Source organism: Ooceraea biroi, chromosome 9 (assembly GCF_003672135.1).
Source record: "Ooceraea biroi isolate clonal line C1 chromosome 9, Obir_v5.4, whole genome shotgun sequence".
In the NCBI taxonomy this organism is placed as follows: Eukaryota; Metazoa; Arthropoda; class Insecta; order Hymenoptera; family Formicidae; genus Ooceraea; species Ooceraea biroi.
The window spans coordinates 10,815,970-10,834,991 of NC_039514.1; the positions used below are offsets into that span (position 1 = coordinate 10,815,970).

Here is a 19,022-nt window from a genome sequence, read left to right on the forward strand (position 1 = left end):
CAAATTTACCTTTTCATAATTGTTTGGTTGCAATGTTTGCCAGATTGATTTAAAATTTTCGTGAAAGCTTAATATGTAGTTTATAAATTCCATAATAACTGTAATGAGAAAGATAATATTATGGTAGCTGAATCATAGATAAAGCACACGTGAATCACAAATGAACAATCATATATTATAAATTGTGAGAAGCGTTTGGAGCAACAGACACAGCCACAGTACGTCTTATGTATGTCACTTCTACGAATTTCATACATTTCATATAATAACAAGCATCTGTCTACTAAAAAGTCATCTAACTATGGAATATCGATGTAAATGAACTCGGATTTAAACGGATTTAAAATCCAGTATTAACGTACTACGACTGTAATAATTGATCAAGTATTTATTATTACTTAATCTACAACAATATCGAAGAGCATATTATAAAACAATAAACGATAGTAAAGTGTAACTGTAAAAGAGGACGTGAAACAATAATAGCAACTATTTTTAATAATTTTGTGTAATATATTTTGCGTGTGGAATTAGACGTGATCACAAAATTATTATCTAAAGTGTCTAACGTGTAAGTTTTTAAAAGTCATTTTTCACAAATTAAAACGTTGTTGTGTGCAAACTAAATTGTTTTGGGAAATACATCGAATAAATAAAAATAATCTTAATACGGAATCGTGATAAAAACTTTTACATAATTTATTTATACCGTTCTTACAATAAAAATTCGATACATACACATATTATTATATATTTTATGCACAATACGCATTTATAATTTTGTATCATTCACTACTACGATATAGAATATAATTAGAATTACATATTCCTCACATATGTCATATTATAAAATTGAGGGAAGTAGTATGCTAAAGAATAATATAATTATTTTGCATATTTTCTGCGTGGCAGCCATTGTTGGTAAGAAATGTATGCTCTCACATCAATATTAACATGAATAGTTTTACATGTACATATGTATTTTTACATATATATCAATAAATAAATATTTTTCTTGTTAAATATTTATTTATTCATATATATTTTTACATATGTGATGATCATAGCTTAAAAGTGTGGAAGTGGAATCACAGAGATTAATATAATGTCTGTAGTTAAATGATCGTACATATCTTATTAGACAAATGCTCTTCGTATTATATTAAACAAATTTAGAAACTTCTGCTAAAAAAACAAACTGTTTCGGTTATATTATACTCTCTACACGGTACTTAAAAATATATTTGCAGGATAGAGAAAGAAAACCTTTTAATCAGTTTTACTGGCAGTACTTACACTACTTTACTTTTGTTTTACTATTCTTTTAGAGGATCCGTTTTGGATATTATAGATTGGGTTGTATAATCCAGTTTTTGACGTAACATATAAATCATATAATGAAAAAATAGTACTAAACAATAAAGTCCATCGTAATAAAGCGTGAGATAGTATATATAACTGCACCATGCAGGGGAAGTGTAATAATAATTGTACAAAAATAAAGACCGTAGAACATTCGCCAATATAATATATGTTTTGTTCAAATTTTCGAGAAAGTAAGCGCAAATGCATAAACTTGCGTGCAGTTTTCCAAATGCACGTGTTATGCTTAAGAAATCCATATCCTGAAAATAAATACAAAACGAACATTACAATACTATGCAAATTTCAACTGTCACGCCAGAACCTCGATTCTTATTAATTTCTGTTTTCTACGAATCTGGTATATTGTTTCTATGAGATTAAATTGCTTCGGTACCGCATATTCATAAAAGCACTTAATGATGTTCAAATTCGAATAACTAAGATTGTCACTCTTAATCGATTTTTAGGAAATTTATAGATAACAGAGTAACACGTATATTCATGTATGTACGTACATATGCGTTTGAACATGCTACATAAATAATTATTAAACGCATAAATTGTTGAAATTTTTCGTTATTTCGTTCTTTAAAGTAAACACTAGATGGATTGCATTTAATACTTACACTTATCGAGTATATTTCCAACCCACTTATGACAATAAGAAAATGCATACAACACATATAATGAATATCCCAGTAATTTATGAATGTTTTGTCCTTATTATCATTTGATTGTCTACTTTTTATTTGTAAGATAAAATGATATATTTTAAATGACATACTGATTAAAGAAACTATAATTATACACTAGCTTTATATTTTGTTCTTTATATTTCCGAGTCATAATATATATAATTTGCATGCATCATTGTATAATATGCATGTCATTTTATTTCTTTAAGTGTTTATAGTATCTTACGCATTTCTCGTATCCCAAACGTGGTATTGACTCGTTAATAACGTTGTTGTCAGGTATCCATCTAGGCCCGTAAAAAAGAGCTTTAAACCAAAATCTTGTAAATAGTAGATTCTTCTTGTGCACAAACCAACATATGATGCCATATATCTATAACATTGTAACAAAACCAAGCAGTTAAAGATAACATAAAATGTTCAAGCTATTATTTATATCTTTATATTGCTTGCTTTCGGTTTTAATATTCTTTTTAAATTTTGCCCTTCAATCTTGTTTGACTTATCAATTTGCAGAAGTTGACATTATTAGGTAGGACAAATTTTAAACAGCATTCATGGATAAGAAATCATAGTCGTTTTAAAATAATAAATGTAACGTAGAGTTGCAACAATTATATATAGCGTAAACAAGTATATACGGGGTGTTTCAAAAATAGGTGGACGAACTTTAAGAGTATATTCTACTCACTGTAAGGATGAAAACAAATCATGTAAACATTAGTCCGAAAATGCTTTCTTTCCAAATTATAAGCACTTTTTATTTACAACAAATTTTGGTAAAAGAACATTTCATTAAAGAAATTGTTGGAAATAATGTCCTTCCGCATCAATGCAAGTCTCTCAATCGACGTCTCATAAATTATCGAAGACGTTCAAAAGTTCCTGCAGTATTTCGTATTTTGTCACGCGAAGCGATAATATGATTTCGTACCTGCAGTCCTGTTGCTCCACAGTAGCAACAGGAGTATATAAACGAGAGTCTTAAAATATCCTTAAGAAGTTTTGAACGCTTTTGACAATCCATGAGACATCGATATTAGGCTTGCATTGATGCGGAAGGAAATTATTTCCAGCAATTTCTTTAATGAAATGTTCTTTTACCAAAGTTTGTTGTAAATAAAGAGTGTTTATGACTTGAAAAGGAAGCATCTCCGGATCCATGTTTATATGACATCCTTACAGAGATTAGAATAAAGCTCTTAAAGTTTGTTTTTTCCACCTTTTTCTGAAACACCCTGTATAGTATATGTTATCGCCGGCGAAATTATTATTCTTACTTGTTGGTATAGTATACCGTAACATTGAGGGCTCTCTGGGATACTATAATCTATTGGACCACTCCCTTTCTCTTTGAACGTACCGAACATGCGGTCCCATAATATAAATATACCTCCATAATTCTTGTCCAGGTAGGCCCTGTTGAAGCCTGTAAATATATGTACATATACATATATACATATGTATGTAGACATGTAATATATTTGCAAGTTGCAAGATAACTAGGTGTTTCACTTACTGTGATGAATACGTTGATAATTAGGCGTATTAAAAATTCCCTCGAAAGATCCAACTTTCTTTATTACTTCTGTATGTATGAACAACTGATATAAATAAATAAATTCACGGGTTTTTATAATGTAGTACGGATGTATAAAGATGGCAAGAGGAGAGTAAAATATCTGTAAAGAAAGTTTCGATTAAATCATGAACAGTGTATTACGTACTATGTAAAAGTCTAACATGCAAACGTTTTGTAAACCACAGAAAGTACTACCACTACTTTATATCACATAATTAAGATATTTTGCTCTAAAAATTTTCACTTTTTGTGTTCACATATTATATTAGGTTGGCAAATAAGTTCGTTCGGTTTTTGCTTCGGTGCAACTTCTTTCCAATTCACTCTTGTTTTTCTCGACACTATCGCGCAACTTCAGAGTGCATTTGAAAGTACATGTTTCACATAACCTTTCTGTAAATTTTGGTTTGATTAACATCAATATTGTGTGTGCTGCGTAGTTGTAAAAATGGAAGTAAATAACGTGCATTATCGTCATATTTTGTTCTATTATTTCAAGAAGAGCAAACGAGCTGCAAAGGCTCATAAAAAGATATGCCGTGTTTATGGAGATGATGCCTTAACAGAACGCGTATGTCAAAAGTGGTTCGTCAAATTCCGTTCTGGAGATTTTGACGTCAATGATGCGCCTCGCTCCGGTCGCCCGATCGAGATTGATTCAAGTAATGTCAAAGCTATCATCGATAAAAATCCATCCCAATCGGTGCGAGAGATTGCTACAGCACTTAATATATCTCATACAAGCGTAGAAAACAATTTGCGCCAACTGGAATACGTTTCTCGGCTCAATGTGTGGATGCCGCATGAATTAACCGAGGCCAACTTGGCCACTCGCATATCCATCTGCGATTTGCTGCGGAAACGTCAAGAAAACGATCCATTTTTGAAGCGGTTAGTGACAGGAGATGAAAAATGGGTCGTCTATGAGAATGTAACGCGGAAAAGATCATGGGAACACAGCAGCGAGCCACCACAAACAACCTCGAAGGCAGGATTGCATCCGAAGAAGATCATGCTCTCCGTATGGTGGGATTTCAAAGGTGTCATTTACTACGAGCTGTTACCGTCAAGCAAAACGATTGATTCAACCACATACTGCTCGCAGTTAACAAAATTGGACCAAGCACTCCGCAAAAAACGTCCAGAATTGATAAATCGAAAAGGTGTTGTCTTCCACCACAATAACGCCAGACCTCACACATCATTGACAACTCGGAACAAATTACTCAGTCTTGGCTGGGATGTTTTGCCTCATCCTGCGTATTCACCGGACCTGGCCCCTTCCGATTATCATTTATTCCGGTCGTTGCAGAACTCTTTGAACGGAAAAATCTTCAAGGATGAAGAGAACGTCAAAAGACACCTGGATTGGTTTTTCGCCGATAAGCCTCAGATGTTTTACGAACGCGGCATAATGAAGTTGGTGGAAAGATGGCAAGAAGTCATCAATAAAAATGGTCAATATATAATTGATTAAAATTGATTTCGTGTATCAAAAAAATTGTATTTTATTCCACCTTAAAAAACCGAACCAACTTATTTGCCAACCCAATATTTAACAAGAAAGTTATCATTTTGGTGATTACGATTACTGATATTTTGTTACATCATTAACACTTAGTCTCAACTTTTGAGAGATTAATATTTACAAAATCGTAGAAAAGTTCCATAACAGATTGCCGCACACCGACCGAAAGATCGAACACCTCACTACTATAATGCACTTCATGAAAGCACCATAACACTTGAACTTCTGCAAGTGAATACAATTACGTTTTAAACAGCGGAGAAAGGAAAGGGAGTTGAGCAGCGTAATCTAAATATTTAGATAAAAATTTAACCGTGTTTAAAACGATGGATCCAATAGTAACAGAAATCCGTGGCAATAACGCCGATAAATCATCCTAACCATATAGATCCTTCCCATCCGAACAAATAATTGCTTACAATTATATTTCCGGTTCTCTCGTAAATAAATAAATATACAGATTCTTGCAATTTACATCCAAACAGAAATCTGCAGAAATTAATAATGGGTTTTGCAAACAACTTTCTTTGCATTTTAAAATATTTAGATGTTTTCATATATTTCATACTTGATTTCATATGTATAAATTTCTTACTTGATACTCTCATAATATACACCATGGTTCAACGACACTACAGTCTCCTTCATATTACTCTTTTCTCTTTTCCAAGCCAAGAAGATCTGTTCTAGAATCACTAGACAGTAAAAGAAAACCATGACCTGTAAATATAAACAATTTTTAGAGGTCATAGTGTCACTTCAAATTGACATTCAATATTTCGCTAAATTTGATTTTAGGTCCAAGGAAAGTGAAAAGAACTAGTCGGAAAATAATCTGTTTGATCTATTACCAAATTATACCACATTGTGGTGTGTGTATTAATTAATTAATGGATGGTGATATTTATTATGATTAAATTTAAATATATAAATTTAAAAAATTTTGTTGACGCGCGTACGCGTGTGTGATAACTACGCACGTGCACAAGAAATTTATGTTAATTATTTTTTAATGTAAGTTTTACTGCACTAACACATGATTACTAAATCAAATCGATTATGTGATTTTAATGTTTTTACATTCACAAATTTACCTTTTCATAATTGCCAACTGGTAGCAGCAAGTAGATTGCGTAGATTATCTCCCAACAAAGTAAAAGAAGATATATAAATTGTAGTTGAAGAACTATGAAAACATGATATAACCCAAAACAGAAAATGAATAGTAATAACACTAGCCAATTTGTATTACAAAAGATTGTCATTTCAGATGAATCATCTTCAACTTTACGTAGTTTCCATATCCCCCCTATATATTTTCCCATCCACGTTATCATTGTCGGAGTTCCGTCCACACTGTCGACAGTTAAGACTATAAACGCGTCCTACGTACGTTGCTTATATAACTTCACGATATTTAAAAAAAAAGTTCTGTTTGTGTAGAGTCATGTGTCTATGGAACATCGATGTGCGCAAATACGCGGATTTGAAATCTCGTATCAACGTATCATTAAAGGTGATCGATATTTATCGAGTATTTATAATATTATATTATCACCGAATATAGTTTAGCAATGTAAAAGATATGATATAATAATAACATGATATTCTTACTTGTGATAGGTTGATAGGTTTTACATTGAAATATTTAAGGCTAAGATGCAAATCATATTTTTATGCACATAATATTGTTTTGTACATCTTTTCTTCTAAAATGTAGAGAACATTCGATCACATATTATGAACACTTCTCCATAAGTTTTATCCAAGTTGTAGCTGTTGGTATCTGTAAATATATATGTATGGCTATGCATATCCACAAGTTGTAAAAATATATTTGATATATTAGATTATATTAAATGTTTAATGTACCGTGATGAACGCGATGGCTTCTAGAAGTGTTGAAGATCCATTCGAGTGAGGTCACTCTATTATCACTAATATTAGATATTATTATAATATCTAATATTTTAATATAATACATAATATAAGATACTTCTTACATGTGTATATTGTGCAATATTATAATATAATACTTAATTTAACTTAATTATAGCACGCTACACTCACACAACCCTTCACACGTACGTCATCTAACCAAGTCCCTCAATATTTATAATATTAAAAAGGAAGCAAGGGTTACGAATATCATGAGTATGTCTTATTGTAAAATTTTTATGACCGCATAGATGCATTAACATAAATTAATATAAATATATGCAATTAAAATGGTTTTGTTTAACGAAATGAATGATAAAATGCATCTGTTTCTACATTTCGCTTGTATATGCATTATTTATAAATCGGCACATCCTTTAGAATCAGGAATACCAGATGAAAGTTAAAATTATTATCCAAGAATAAAACATGAAAAAATGCCACACAACTGTGTAAATTTTATTGATCCATAAAATATTTTGGGAATAGCAGTACTGTACTATAAACCAGTGACAAACTTCTATCAATGCAACTTTTACATGATTGACGCCATCGAAAAGCAAACCGCAACTAAACAAAGTAGCTAAGATATTTAGAATTGCAATTATTATTCTCGAAATGTCTCTTTTCTGAAAACAGATACAAAGAAAACAGATAAAAGGACAGTGAGAAAGCATGAATCATATAATTTCGAAAATATTAATTTCTGTTGCGTTTATTGTAACACATCGATTTGAGTAAATATTGTTTTCTTCAACACTTTGAAAAGTTTGCTTTTACTGAATACAGTTTATTATTTAAATAATATTCCCCTATTTATGTATCAGATTTTTTTTTTCAAATATTCGATACAGTTATTCATGATTGGATAAGTAAGATTGTCGTCCATGAATGATGTATCTTCAAAGAAAATTTTCACGTCATCTAGGCGTGAGTGATGTGCAATCGAAGTATTACATAAACGCTTATTGAGGACATAAGACTTTTATTAGTTCAGAAAGTGACTAGAAAATGAATCTCATCACAAACTTACCATTATCAAGTACAGTTCACAGTGCTCCATAACTAACGTAAGACCAATAACGTAGCTGAAAAGCATATTCCCTATGATGGAATTATTCTTGTGTTTAGTTCTATACTTTTTCTGCAAGATAAGAAAAAAGTTGCATGTTTACAATAGAATTTAAAATACTCTCAATCTGAACTTTCATATTTTGCTGATAATAGAAATGTTCTATTATCATTACTTGTAACTGATACGTGTAATATAATCATGTTTTATTTTATAATACATCTGAGCATCTTTTATTATTTTACCTGATTGATAGTCCATAAATGAATACTCCTTAACGCTGAATATCGTCGAATGCTTCGACGTCGATTGTTAGCAGATTTCATACTTTTGCTTTTTTCAATCAGTTTTAATAGACAAAACACCTGTGACGTCGCAAAAAATAAAGAGTTATAAATACTGCAATTTTCAAGTCTATATATTTATATTATCTTCAGTTTTAATATCCTCTAGAATTTTTTAAAATGGTATTATTCATTAATCTGCAGAAATTAACATAATTTGTGCGCAAATTATAAATTTCGTTTTAATTTGTCACAGATAAAAAATTCATTTTTTATAGTAGTATGTGTCAAACGCAACAAGTACATCTTATTATATAATATATTATATGTATAATTTACATACTAATAAATAATAAAATGTTGCCATTGATAATTTTTATCTGTTGATAGTATATATTGAAATAGGTAAGCCTAATGTTCAGGCCATAAAAAATTTTTACATTTGGTCTTTCATTTTCGAACGTACCGAATAGTCGATCCCAAATTATCAATATTCCTCCGTAATTCTTATTTTGGCAGAACTTATTGCAACCTATAAACACATACGTATAACTCTCTCTGGTGTTAGGCAATTTACCATAATGAATGCGATGATATTTGGGCATATTGAAAATCTGTTGGAACAACTTAAAACCATCGACAAGTTCTGTATACAACAATAGTTGATAGAGTGTAATTACATGAAGATGGCATATAATACATGTTGGATGAAACAACATAGCGACAGGAATATAAAATACCTATAAAGAAAATTTTAGTTCAAATAGTATACTGTAAAATTATAGTAACAAATCTTTTACATTACAGATATTATAAATAAACAATTTTAATAAAAATTTCTAATCAAGATGATACAAAACTTTCTTTTATTCTTTATTTATTCTAACAATAAGTAGAACTTTTGACTATTATTCTGGCAATTAACGTCTACCATTAATATCTCTTTACATAATAAAGATTTGGATTCAAACTTTCACAGAAAAGACATTTACAAAATTGTAAAAGTTCCATAATGGATCGCTGCATTACAGTCGCACAGTTGTATTGTTCGCTATAGTGGTGTACTTGATGAAAAGCCCACAGATAATCTATTTCTAAAAGTATATAATTAATATTTTAGTTGGTGAAAAGGAGGTAGAAAGATATACCAGCATGACGCGAATGGTTAGATAAAAATTTTACTATGGCTTAAACGATGGCTCCAATAATAACTGAAATCCACGAGAAGTAAGCAGAGTAACCATATCCCGAAGTTTCCTTCAAAACTGTATGGCAGTATACGAGTATAGGAAGGTATATAAATGTAGTTTACTATTGTCTGTGATAATCCTGCAACATGCCATAGTGATAATTTTTCATATTTGTCAAATTATATAAAGCTTTTTATCGTATCTATATCTGTAATTATATTTTAGCACTTTCCTCATAAGATTATTGTATAATGATATTATTTCTATTTATTTCCTCTTTTGTTTCTGCGTGTGTTTGAATAAGTCTTATACAGCTGCTGCAGTACAGTAATATAGTAGTAGTAACTACTCTCTACATGTCTATATTGTGTGAGTCAAAAAGTTCAGTTTGATTTTTGCGTCAAATTTTTACTTTATTGCATTCAATAAAAACAAATTCTTCATCAAGCAAGTACCTAATCAGCTTTGTCTATGATCGTAGATTACTAATGATTACTAATGATTTGGTTGATGAATACTTTGTTTCTCTTGAATGCAATAAGATAGAATTTGACATAAAAGTTGAACCGAAGGTTTTGATTGACTCAATATAATTATAATTGCTTACTCAATATAATTGCTCACCTGAAACCCTCGGACAGTATAGCATGACAGAGAGATGTTATATTCTCCTTAAAATCGTTTACTCTATTGGTGAAAAATATCACCTGGTTGGTCATCATTATACAGTAAAAGTAAAACAATACCTGTAAAAATAAATAGTTATTCGTAGATAAACAGTTGTGTCGTGTTTGTATACACATATATTTTAAGTCGCGATTACTGGTATTATTTCACTAAATTAGGTTCCGAATATCAAAAGAGTAACGATTTGTAATACGTGCTAATTAATAACAATTTCTTTCTGTTGTACATAATAATTAATAAGCTGCAGAATTTAGGTTAGTAGATTCTGTGAACTATAATTTTCCGGACACTTTTAATAAATAATAACTATGTTAATAGCCTATTTTGTTGTAAATGATATTAATAAATATTATTACTTCTTCATAAGACCGTGGTAGTAATTTAATGACTATGCGACAACTTTTGAAGTAGAAGTTTTCGTCGTCGAGCAAATACTCTTCGTTGAGATTCATGGTGATAACTCTAATAATGAACTTATTACGTATTACGTATAATATAATTTTAGATAAATCACAGATCGACGGAAATGTAAATTTTCAGACGCGTTCCACACACTCTCGGATGGATACCATACACTGTTTAGTCGCGTTCCAGATACTCATATTGCTTGTCATCGACTCGAGACTTCTATATAAAAACTTGTATACATCATCAGGAGGGACATACATACGTAGAGGACGTGATATAAATGTGCACAAAAATTCAGGAATTTAGAATTTAAAATTATATGTTATTATATATCCAAACTCAAAAATTTGAATTAAAACATCAATTAAAATTCCATTATTATTTAATTTAGTGCATGTCGATGTAAGAGTTACAAAAATGCAATATAAAAATATAGAAGATAAACATAAATTGTAAAATAAAGAGAAATAACATATTTTTTTACGATTTTGCTATAGCTTATTTGACGGGACTGCATAGAGAAATTTTATATAAGAACCAATTTTTAATTACACTATGCCTTAGGAATTAAGCTACAAATCATACCAGTTATTTATTATAGCTTGGTTATCCATTTAAACAAATTTTTGGTATCTCTATTACAAATATTTTTTCTGTGTACTTGACGCTTTTTTTAAAAGTAAGTTTTAATTATATTTATTAAATATTGCGCGAAACACACGTAGTTATTTATTTGTGTTCAATGGCGCGCACTAACATCGAACATGTGTTAATCTTTCAAATGGTGTTGTTTCCTTTATTTGCATATTCATCGATTTATGACATCCATATCACATATTCATATCACGGGAAATGCATTAACACGCACTTTTATTTTCGCCGCGTAATAACCTATCGTACGATTTCCTCGTTGTTTGTCATAGAGTTTGCATAAAACTTTTCTATTTCCATTGAAATTCCCTTTCAGCCGCGTTATCAAGCCATCGCGACGCAATAACGCGCTCGTAGCGAAGGCGCGATGCAGAAAAACCGGTCGATTGCTTGTCAGTTTTAACGCGACTGGCCGCGATAACCGTCACGTCGATTTCCGTTTGCGCCCTGTGCTCGCACAACTCTCGGATTCGCCGGTTTAGACATTGTGAAAAACGCGCGCATAATCATATAGAAAATTGAGTCGCTCTGTCGATCACGGAGAAGGTAACTGAATTTCTTTTACGAGAAACTTTTATGAAATTGCAATTTCTGGTTCTGAAATTTGGAATTCGGAAGTTGTTTTATTTCATTCTCCATGGAATCACAAAAATTTAGCTTTATGATCTTTTTTAATCTATAATAATGTATTTAGATTGAGTGGAAAATCTCTCTTCCTTCCTCCCGTGCAGATTATTTTAGAAAAATTTTAAACTTTTTAATCCACAGACTATAACGATTATAGTGGGTGTTAGTACCTTTAGACCATTTCACAGATGACGATCATAATCAATGTTAGGAAAGGGTTAAATAACAAAATAAGAGTTAAATAAATCACTTGAAGACACTTGACATACATTCAGTAATCGTACGTACGATACTTCAGAACCGATAGATGAATAGAGCATACAAAATACCGGTGAAAGGGGTTGTCGCAATAATGCTGTCATTGCGTCGATTTGTACCTATGTCGCGTGCCTCTTGTCAATTGATTTTGCCGACGATCTATCGTTTTTCAAGATACTAGTTCGCGCAATGAATCTTCGAAATCGGCGCATTTTGCAATTTACGTTTCCTGATGCCGCACAAGCTGTGCACCACAAGCACGTTGCTGCAATTTATGTCGGCACATCGATGCTTTTTGCACCCTTGAATCACGCGACCGCCCCGCACCGCTCCGAACCGTGTCCGCTGCCTGACACATTTAAGTCACGTACCCCCGACGCTAAGCGGAGTCTAGCTAGCTCGATTGCAATCCGGTCCTGGTTAACTGAATCGCGACTGAAGTTTCGGTTACCGTGCAGTCGAGCCGGCCGGTCGGATAAGTCAATAGAACGGTTTGTGGAGGAAAGGAAACCTCAATTGTAACCAGAGACAATTGTAACATTGGCGATAATTGGGAGTTTCCGTGGTTGTGCATTGTCGAGGGGACACAGTACAGTGTAATAATCGCGCAACAAATATCGCTACCTCTTCTATGAGGTGTTGCGAGACTGACAGCCTTTTCCAGATTTTGACTGAAATTATTGCAATCGATCGAGAGACCTTGTTATTAGCATAACAAAGGTCTGCCTTGATGTATACGAGAATGTATTAATATCAAGTAAAATCTTAGTCGCAATATTAATAGATTATTCATTCAAAAACGTAACTTTGCGTAACTTTAGGCTCGCTTTCCCTATATAACCCTCCATTTTTTATCCTTTACGAATACCTCCTTCCCTCAATCATTCCATTTCGTGGGAATCGATTTTACCGGGTTGATTATAATCTACGATAAATAGCGTCGCGGTTTCAGCGACATGGGACTCATAAAATTATTGATCGTGTTGCCGCGCCGTTTAACCCGCGCGTAACTTCGCCCAGGGTGCCGTCGTGGAAGGACGAGGCGCGATTTTGCGAGACAGCCGCGACGGAGGACCGCGTTACCCGCGTCGTGCCTTCCGCGAGCGCGACGCGCTCCGTGTACCCTTCGCGATCATGCGCTTACACCCCGTCTACGTGGATGTTGTCTCGTACCGTCGCGTCGTACAGACGACGTAAAACTCACACCAACGCACATCGATCTGCCGGATGGTTGGCTGGTTGGCGCGCACGCACGCGAATACTGCAGGGGTGGCAGTGTATGCGTGGTCAAGCCAGCGCGGAGGCGCGCGCGAGCGCACACGCGAGAATTCAGTTCCGCCCGCCGCTACTCTGCTCCTGAGGACCGCGAAACGCAGGCGCGCATTGAACGGATATCGCATCGCAGGATCCAAGGGGTGCCGTTCCCTACCACTCTCCCGTCATTCGTCGTCCTCCTCCCCTTGCTTCTCTTTCTGTATCTCGTGAGTTTCTCTCTCTCCCTCTCCCTCTGATTTCATCGTTCTCTCGTTCATTCTCCTCTTCCTCCCTCGTTTTACATTCGTCTGTCTCTTTTCGCCGCTTTTGCCCTGAAATCATACTTTCCCCTCACCCTCCTGACCTCGCCGGCGGCTGTTACCAAACGTGCGTACGCCTGCGTACGCCGTCGTTACTACTTACTACTACGCTTTACTACATTGACGTTCGCGTACTACGACCAGTGGAGTATCGACGACCTTTCACCCCAACTCGCAACCTCCCGCGAGCAACCGCGAGATTTCTTCCGGAAGATTTTCGGCGGTGACGCGTACTCCACGACGATGCGATTTATGCGCACTATTTCCCATTCGCTTCCTCGCCCCTGGGTCACCATCCGCCTTGCACACCGAATCTCGACAGTGAGAGTTATTATCTATTATTTATTAGCTTCCCCCTTCCCGATTTGTTCCTGTCTGCTGATAATCTTGCTAATTAACCAATTCTTCTTGTTTGATTAAAAATAATAAATTCGCCGCGATTTTTGAACTCAATGATAAGCTTAATTTATTTTATATTTAATTATATTTCATTGGAGTAGAAATAAAGATATGGTATAACTGGTCAAATTTGCAAATTAGAAGCGTTTTGCAAATCAAGAAAAAAAAGATTTAATATCCTCGGTAAGTTTAGTGAACATTTTAACAAAAAATTTCATTTAGAGCTGTATCCATTTTTGCAAAAGTAGAACATGCTATTATTAAGTAAAAATCTGATGCATATTTCAAGGCATTGAGAAAATTTGATCACAGAATTTTAATCGTAATTTTCTCAGTTTTCATCGTTTTTTACATGATTCTTCCTCTATTTTTGAGTAAAATCTGGGTTGACCAATGAAAATTCATGGTTCAAAATATTTGTGCCAAATTGAAGTAATAGCCAGGTCACTACGAGTTCAATTCTATTGGGATATATTTTGGGATTGTGCGCCAGATTTTGCTCTTGTTCTTCATTTTTAACTCTTTAAGTAAAACTTTATTTTTTGCTTGATTGCGGGAGTAATTTTTCCGAGCTTTCTCACGCGCGAAACGAAGGCTCGCAGCTTCGAGAGTAATTCATTTAAAAGACACAAAGATTAATGAAGCGTACAAATTCGGTAATGAGATCGTCATTGAGTTACTTATTAAACTCACAACGTAGATGGCAACTTTTTCATTTCTCCTCCTCGAATAAGCGCGTTACGTGGAATTACGATATTGCAGATAATATCTTGTAACATACCTGTACAGTTTCGAACATTTCCCTAAGAACTGAAGCTTTGCGTAGCGTAATTAACACAAAGTCAAGTTGTAGCTTTCACTTAACGAACTTGGAAGATTCAGTTCATCTCTAAGAAACTGAAAAAGATACCGAGAGCTGCATTTTTATATTTCATGATTAATAAATCTCATCCACACACAACAACACGCAATTTTCAAATATGTTCCTCAGGATTATAACTCTTCCAAATATTGTTTACCAGAATTATAAAATATCATGTTAACGTACATTAGTACATTCGGTTTTTCGACTTTAATTTGCGTCCGGAAAGCAGAAAACCTCAATGTGACATGAGATGCACCGCGTGCGCAAGGGTCACGAAACTTTCTATCTCAACTGGTAACGCGGCCACGTCGGGGGACACGAGCGCGAATTTAGTGCTTGTTGTCAAAAGTTGCACAATATCCATGCCGCCGACGAGGAAGTCGGCAATATGCGAGTGCGGCGTGCGTTCGCTCGCTTAAATTCAGACTGCGTAGGTTGGAAGATATTAAAATGCGCCAAGCCTCTCGTGGAACAGATTCCTGCTAATTTACTTGTTAATTTTGTTTAAATAAGTAAACCGATTAAATGATGGATATATTCGATTACCTTCATCGGATATGTCCTTCATCCGATCATGTTCTTTGTCTTAATACAATTTAATCGGATATATTCGTTTGTTACTATGTAACTGATTATCCGATTAGATATTTTTCTCAGTGTACGGTCCTGCAACGTACAGGGGTGACGTGAATTTGCGGGGATGCTCAGTAGACCGCGTTTACACCGGTGTTTACAATTATGTCCAGCGGGATATTAAGGGCCGACGTATGACCGTAATGTGGCCAGGGAACCGATGAATGATTACTAGTTCAGAGGGAGAAGGCAGAAGGTTGGAGCATATTATTCACCGGCTTTCCTCCGCGATCACAAAAGGTGCGAATTACAGAGCAGAAAGACAGCGTAATCTCGCATCGTCGGACGAGCCAACTTCGATTAATAACGCTCAATTAGAGGCGATACAGATATCGCGGCGCGATGGGATCAGATCTGATTTAAATAATAATAAGGACATGATGCGCTCTAATGGACTCCTAGATAGAATTAATAAGTATTGCAGAATCTGCGCGGCGGATTCTCTCGATCCCGATTGAATGGCGCGGATCTGATGGGAGAATTGGGAGATCATCGGACGGACTCGTACAAATCCGTCGCGTAAATCGTATGCCGTTGCAACAACCCTGCCACCCCGTAGTACAACGCGTTACTAATGTTACTACTATCGTTACTACCGTCCATTATGGCTGATGCGCTCGTGCCGGCGGTAGCTCTTGGTGGGGAAGAATCCAGTCGCTCGTCCATTCCCCTACCCTCGTGACCATTATGGGCATTCACGTAGGTCACTGGATACGTCGGTGAAATAGCAGCGCGGCGGACGAGGGTGGGCGAGAGTGGCACGCCGAAGGAGAAGGAGAAATAGAAAGAGGAGAGGGAGAGAACAGACGTTGAAGCTACTCGACTGGGAGATCGTGATTTTCGAAGCGGATGCTCAGAGATCGCCGCGACCCAGATTATCGTAATGACTATTAATAGATTTTCCGGGAATCGTCGGATTATATCGACGGTGGAAATCAGTTTATTTCGAAGGAGAGGGGGGGGAAGACCGCTTTACCGACCGATGGATTCGCACGCTCGGCTGATTTTACCGCTCACCGACCCGCGCTTATTATTATCCGTGAAATTTCCAGCGGGAGATCAATTTTCAGTACCGCAACCTTTGATATTCCACATGTAAAGTGTGCATTTATTAATTATTTCGCTGTAATTGACGTTTCGCTATTGTACGTCTTTTTCCATTTTCCCGAATGGGATAAAGCGCGGTAATGTGATTAATATTGAACGAGCGAGCCAATTAAAAAAAAAACCTTTCTTTGTTGGGACGTTTTCCGTATATTTGGCGCGCGTTTCGCTAGTTCTTGCTTCACGGTAGATGGACTTGTTATTATAATTCGCCTTTTGTGCGGGACACATGCACACAAACGCACTGCTCAATGAGAGTGACATTCAACATTTAATGACGCCGACCGCGTGGTATTCAGTGGTTTTCTCTAGTTCGGCGTCGCCTTCCGTTTTCCGGTGAGCTGCCGCTCCGGTTGGAAAACGACTCGCATATGTCAAGGAGAGGATGATATAGACTACTTCAGAAAGTGCATTACCGGCGTTTCTCGCGTTTGTCCTCCACCCCTCAGGCTTATTTATCGCTCCGGGGGCGAGTCTTCAGCTTCAAGTCGCAGCTCCTATAATGAAGTTGCGTACATGGAGCAAGAAGTTTGTACGATGGCAGAAGGTGGAAGAATGGTAGCCAGTTCGAAAACAGATGTAGCGAGGGGGTGAAGAACCTTGAGAAAAAGTATATAGCTCGTATATCGAACGCGGTGAGATAGGTTGCGCGGAACAGGGCGCAAGAAGAATGAATATGCACGTTGGTAAAAGAGTGCCATTGGGGAAACCTGAGGGATACGCCGTCTAACCATACAGAAATGTGCAATATACAAACTGATATCAAGCGAGAAAACGCATAAGGAGAGCAGTCGTGAAATACGAGGAGAACAAGCAGAGGGTTGAGAGAAAGAGAGAGGGAGGGAGAGATAAATACACGCGGAAATAAGCCGAGACATCGTCACGATAGAAGAAATGGACGACGGGAACGACACTTTGATGCATAGAAGGTGAATGCGAGCACGAATACGGATCAGAGAGAGCTCGGGGAAGAAATCCACTCTTGCGAGTCGCAAAAATCCGCCCCCCTGTGAAAAAAGACGCGAACAAGGTTGCCGCTGTCGTGAGGTGAGATCGGAGGAGAATCCACGCGACCGCTGACACCCGTAAGTGGAGTTCCGGCGATTGCAATAAGAAGCGAGCGACACGGGAAAAATCCAATTCAGGGGGTACCGTGCCAGGGGATGGTGGAATACGAGTTCTCCAAGGAAAGAAGAGTTCCAAGGAGAAAGAGCAAAGAGTAGTTGAGAGCGGTAAGAGGGTGGAAGGAGAGCACGCTGCGAAAAAATTAGGAGGCATGTGCGAGATACGGGGAGTTAGGGTGCAGGAACTTTGCTTAAGGAAAGACGAAAATACCAGCGGTCTATATGTAGGCAAAAAATGCGGAAAATACAAAGGTAAACTAAAATGCAGGAAATAGAGTGAGGGAAGCGAAGCTTGAAGGAGGAAAGGAAGCGCGAGTGGTTGATGAGGGAGCAAGAGGACCGGTCCTCTGAGTAACTTTAAGCAAAAAAGCGCGAACAAGACTGGCGAAACTCTAGGAAATGAAAGAACACCTGGGGGACGCAGGTACAGGGGTCAGGGAGCGCCAACGTGGAGACAAAAAGAAAGAGTGAGAAAAGAGGGGGCCCAAAAGACAAGGCAGACAGGAAGGACCGGTGTAATGAGGGACGAGGATGACGTGGAAAGAAGTGGCGGGCGCGACGGAGAGAAATCGAGTGGGCACGCAGCGACGAGGGGGAGTACCCGGAGGAGTATCACGTTGGTGGTACGTCGCGGGGGAGTAGGAGTAGTGCTCGAGCGCGTAGGATGGGGTCGCGGGTAACGGCGAAGCGAGGGCGGTTGAGGAGCAAGGGGGATGCAATACGGTGGTATGAGGTGACGTCACGCCGGGTCGATACTCACTCATACTACAACCCCCCGGCGACACGGTAACCTCCCGGTGATGGCGCACGCGCGTCTTTTACCCTTCACTTGCCGAAACTCGTACTCGCCGCTGAGCGCCGCTTCCCGCCATATTAGCCACCATGGGGTAGGCGAGGATGTGCGACAGGGGTGGCTCGGGGTGCTTCTTCTTCCACAAGGTAATCCGTGCGTTCTCTCGCTCTCTCTCTCTCTCTCTCTCGATCTTTCTTTTTCTCACACTCTCACTTCCCCATTCTCTATGTCTCTCGTTTAGTCAT

General features: G+C 36.5%; 2 protein-coding genes across 29 annotated transcripts in view; one reads left to right on the forward strand and one right to left on the reverse strand.

Annotated features, from left to right (window-relative positions):
• The window catches only part of LOC105287054 (rho GTPase-activating protein 100F), a 66,074-nt gene that overhangs the window by 28,742 nt on the left and 18,310 nt on the right, over nucleotides 1–19,022 (forward strand). The window contains exon 1 of one of the 7 annotated variants that reach the window (XM_011352455.3): nucleotides 18,800–18,923. The exons of the other annotated variants lie outside the window; for them this stretch is intronic. Within the exon in view, the coding sequence (XP_011350757.1) occupies nucleotides 18,882–18,923 (42 nt within the window). The 5' untranslated portion in view covers nucleotides 18,800–18,881. Of the gene's footprint in view, nucleotides 1–18,799; nucleotides 18,924–19,022 lie in introns of those variants that run through there. 7 annotated transcript variants of the gene reach the window in all.
• On the reverse strand, nucleotides 372–18,876 carry LOC105287052. 22 transcript variants are annotated; one of them, XR_003407003.1, is made up of 14 exons: nucleotides 13,459–13,566; nucleotides 10,279–10,400; nucleotides 9,647–9,793; nucleotides 9,457–9,558; nucleotides 8,931–8,996; nucleotides 8,426–8,545; nucleotides 8,142–8,252; nucleotides 7,043–7,132; nucleotides 5,766–6,956; nucleotides 5,484–5,659; nucleotides 5,292–5,395; nucleotides 3,580–3,742; nucleotides 3,341–3,489; nucleotides 372–2,433 (listed from the first exon to the last, which is right to left on the reverse strand). XR_003407003.1 is itself a non-coding variant. In XM_026972429.1 (3 exons), the coding sequence occupies exons 1-3, from the start codon at nucleotides 15,055–15,057 to the stop codon at nucleotides 9,896–9,898; spliced, it is 216 nt and encodes a 71-aa protein (XP_026828230.1). In that variant the 5' UTR covers nucleotides 15,058–16,346; the 3' UTR covers nucleotides 9,800–9,895. The 22 variants fall into 22 exon arrangements, 4 of the variants coding, with proteins under 4 accessions (XP_026828230.1, XP_026828231.1, XP_026828229.1 ...); XR_003406996.1 differs by lacking the exons at nucleotides 9,457–9,558; nucleotides 9,647–9,793; nucleotides 13,459–13,566 and adding exons at nucleotides 17,277–17,459; nucleotides 18,745–18,831; XR_003406995.1 differs by having other exon boundaries at nucleotides 8,931–9,558; nucleotides 13,459–13,567.

Excerpts from the sequence above, each read along its gene's own strand:
- LOC105287052 (XM_026972426.1), bottom strand. The coding sequence starts at position 10,793 with ATGAATCTCAACGAAGAGTATTTGCTCGACGACGAAAACTTCTACTTC. Across the intron at positions 10,401-10,697 it reads TACCACGGTCTTATGAAGAA|GTATTGTTTTACTTTTACTG; the intron begins GTAATAATATTT and ends TTATTTTTACAG. Across the intron at positions 9,972-10,278 it reads ATACTGTCCGAGGGTTTCAG|CAGCTGTATAAGACTTATTC; the intron begins GTGAGCAATTAT and ends ACTGTACTGCAG.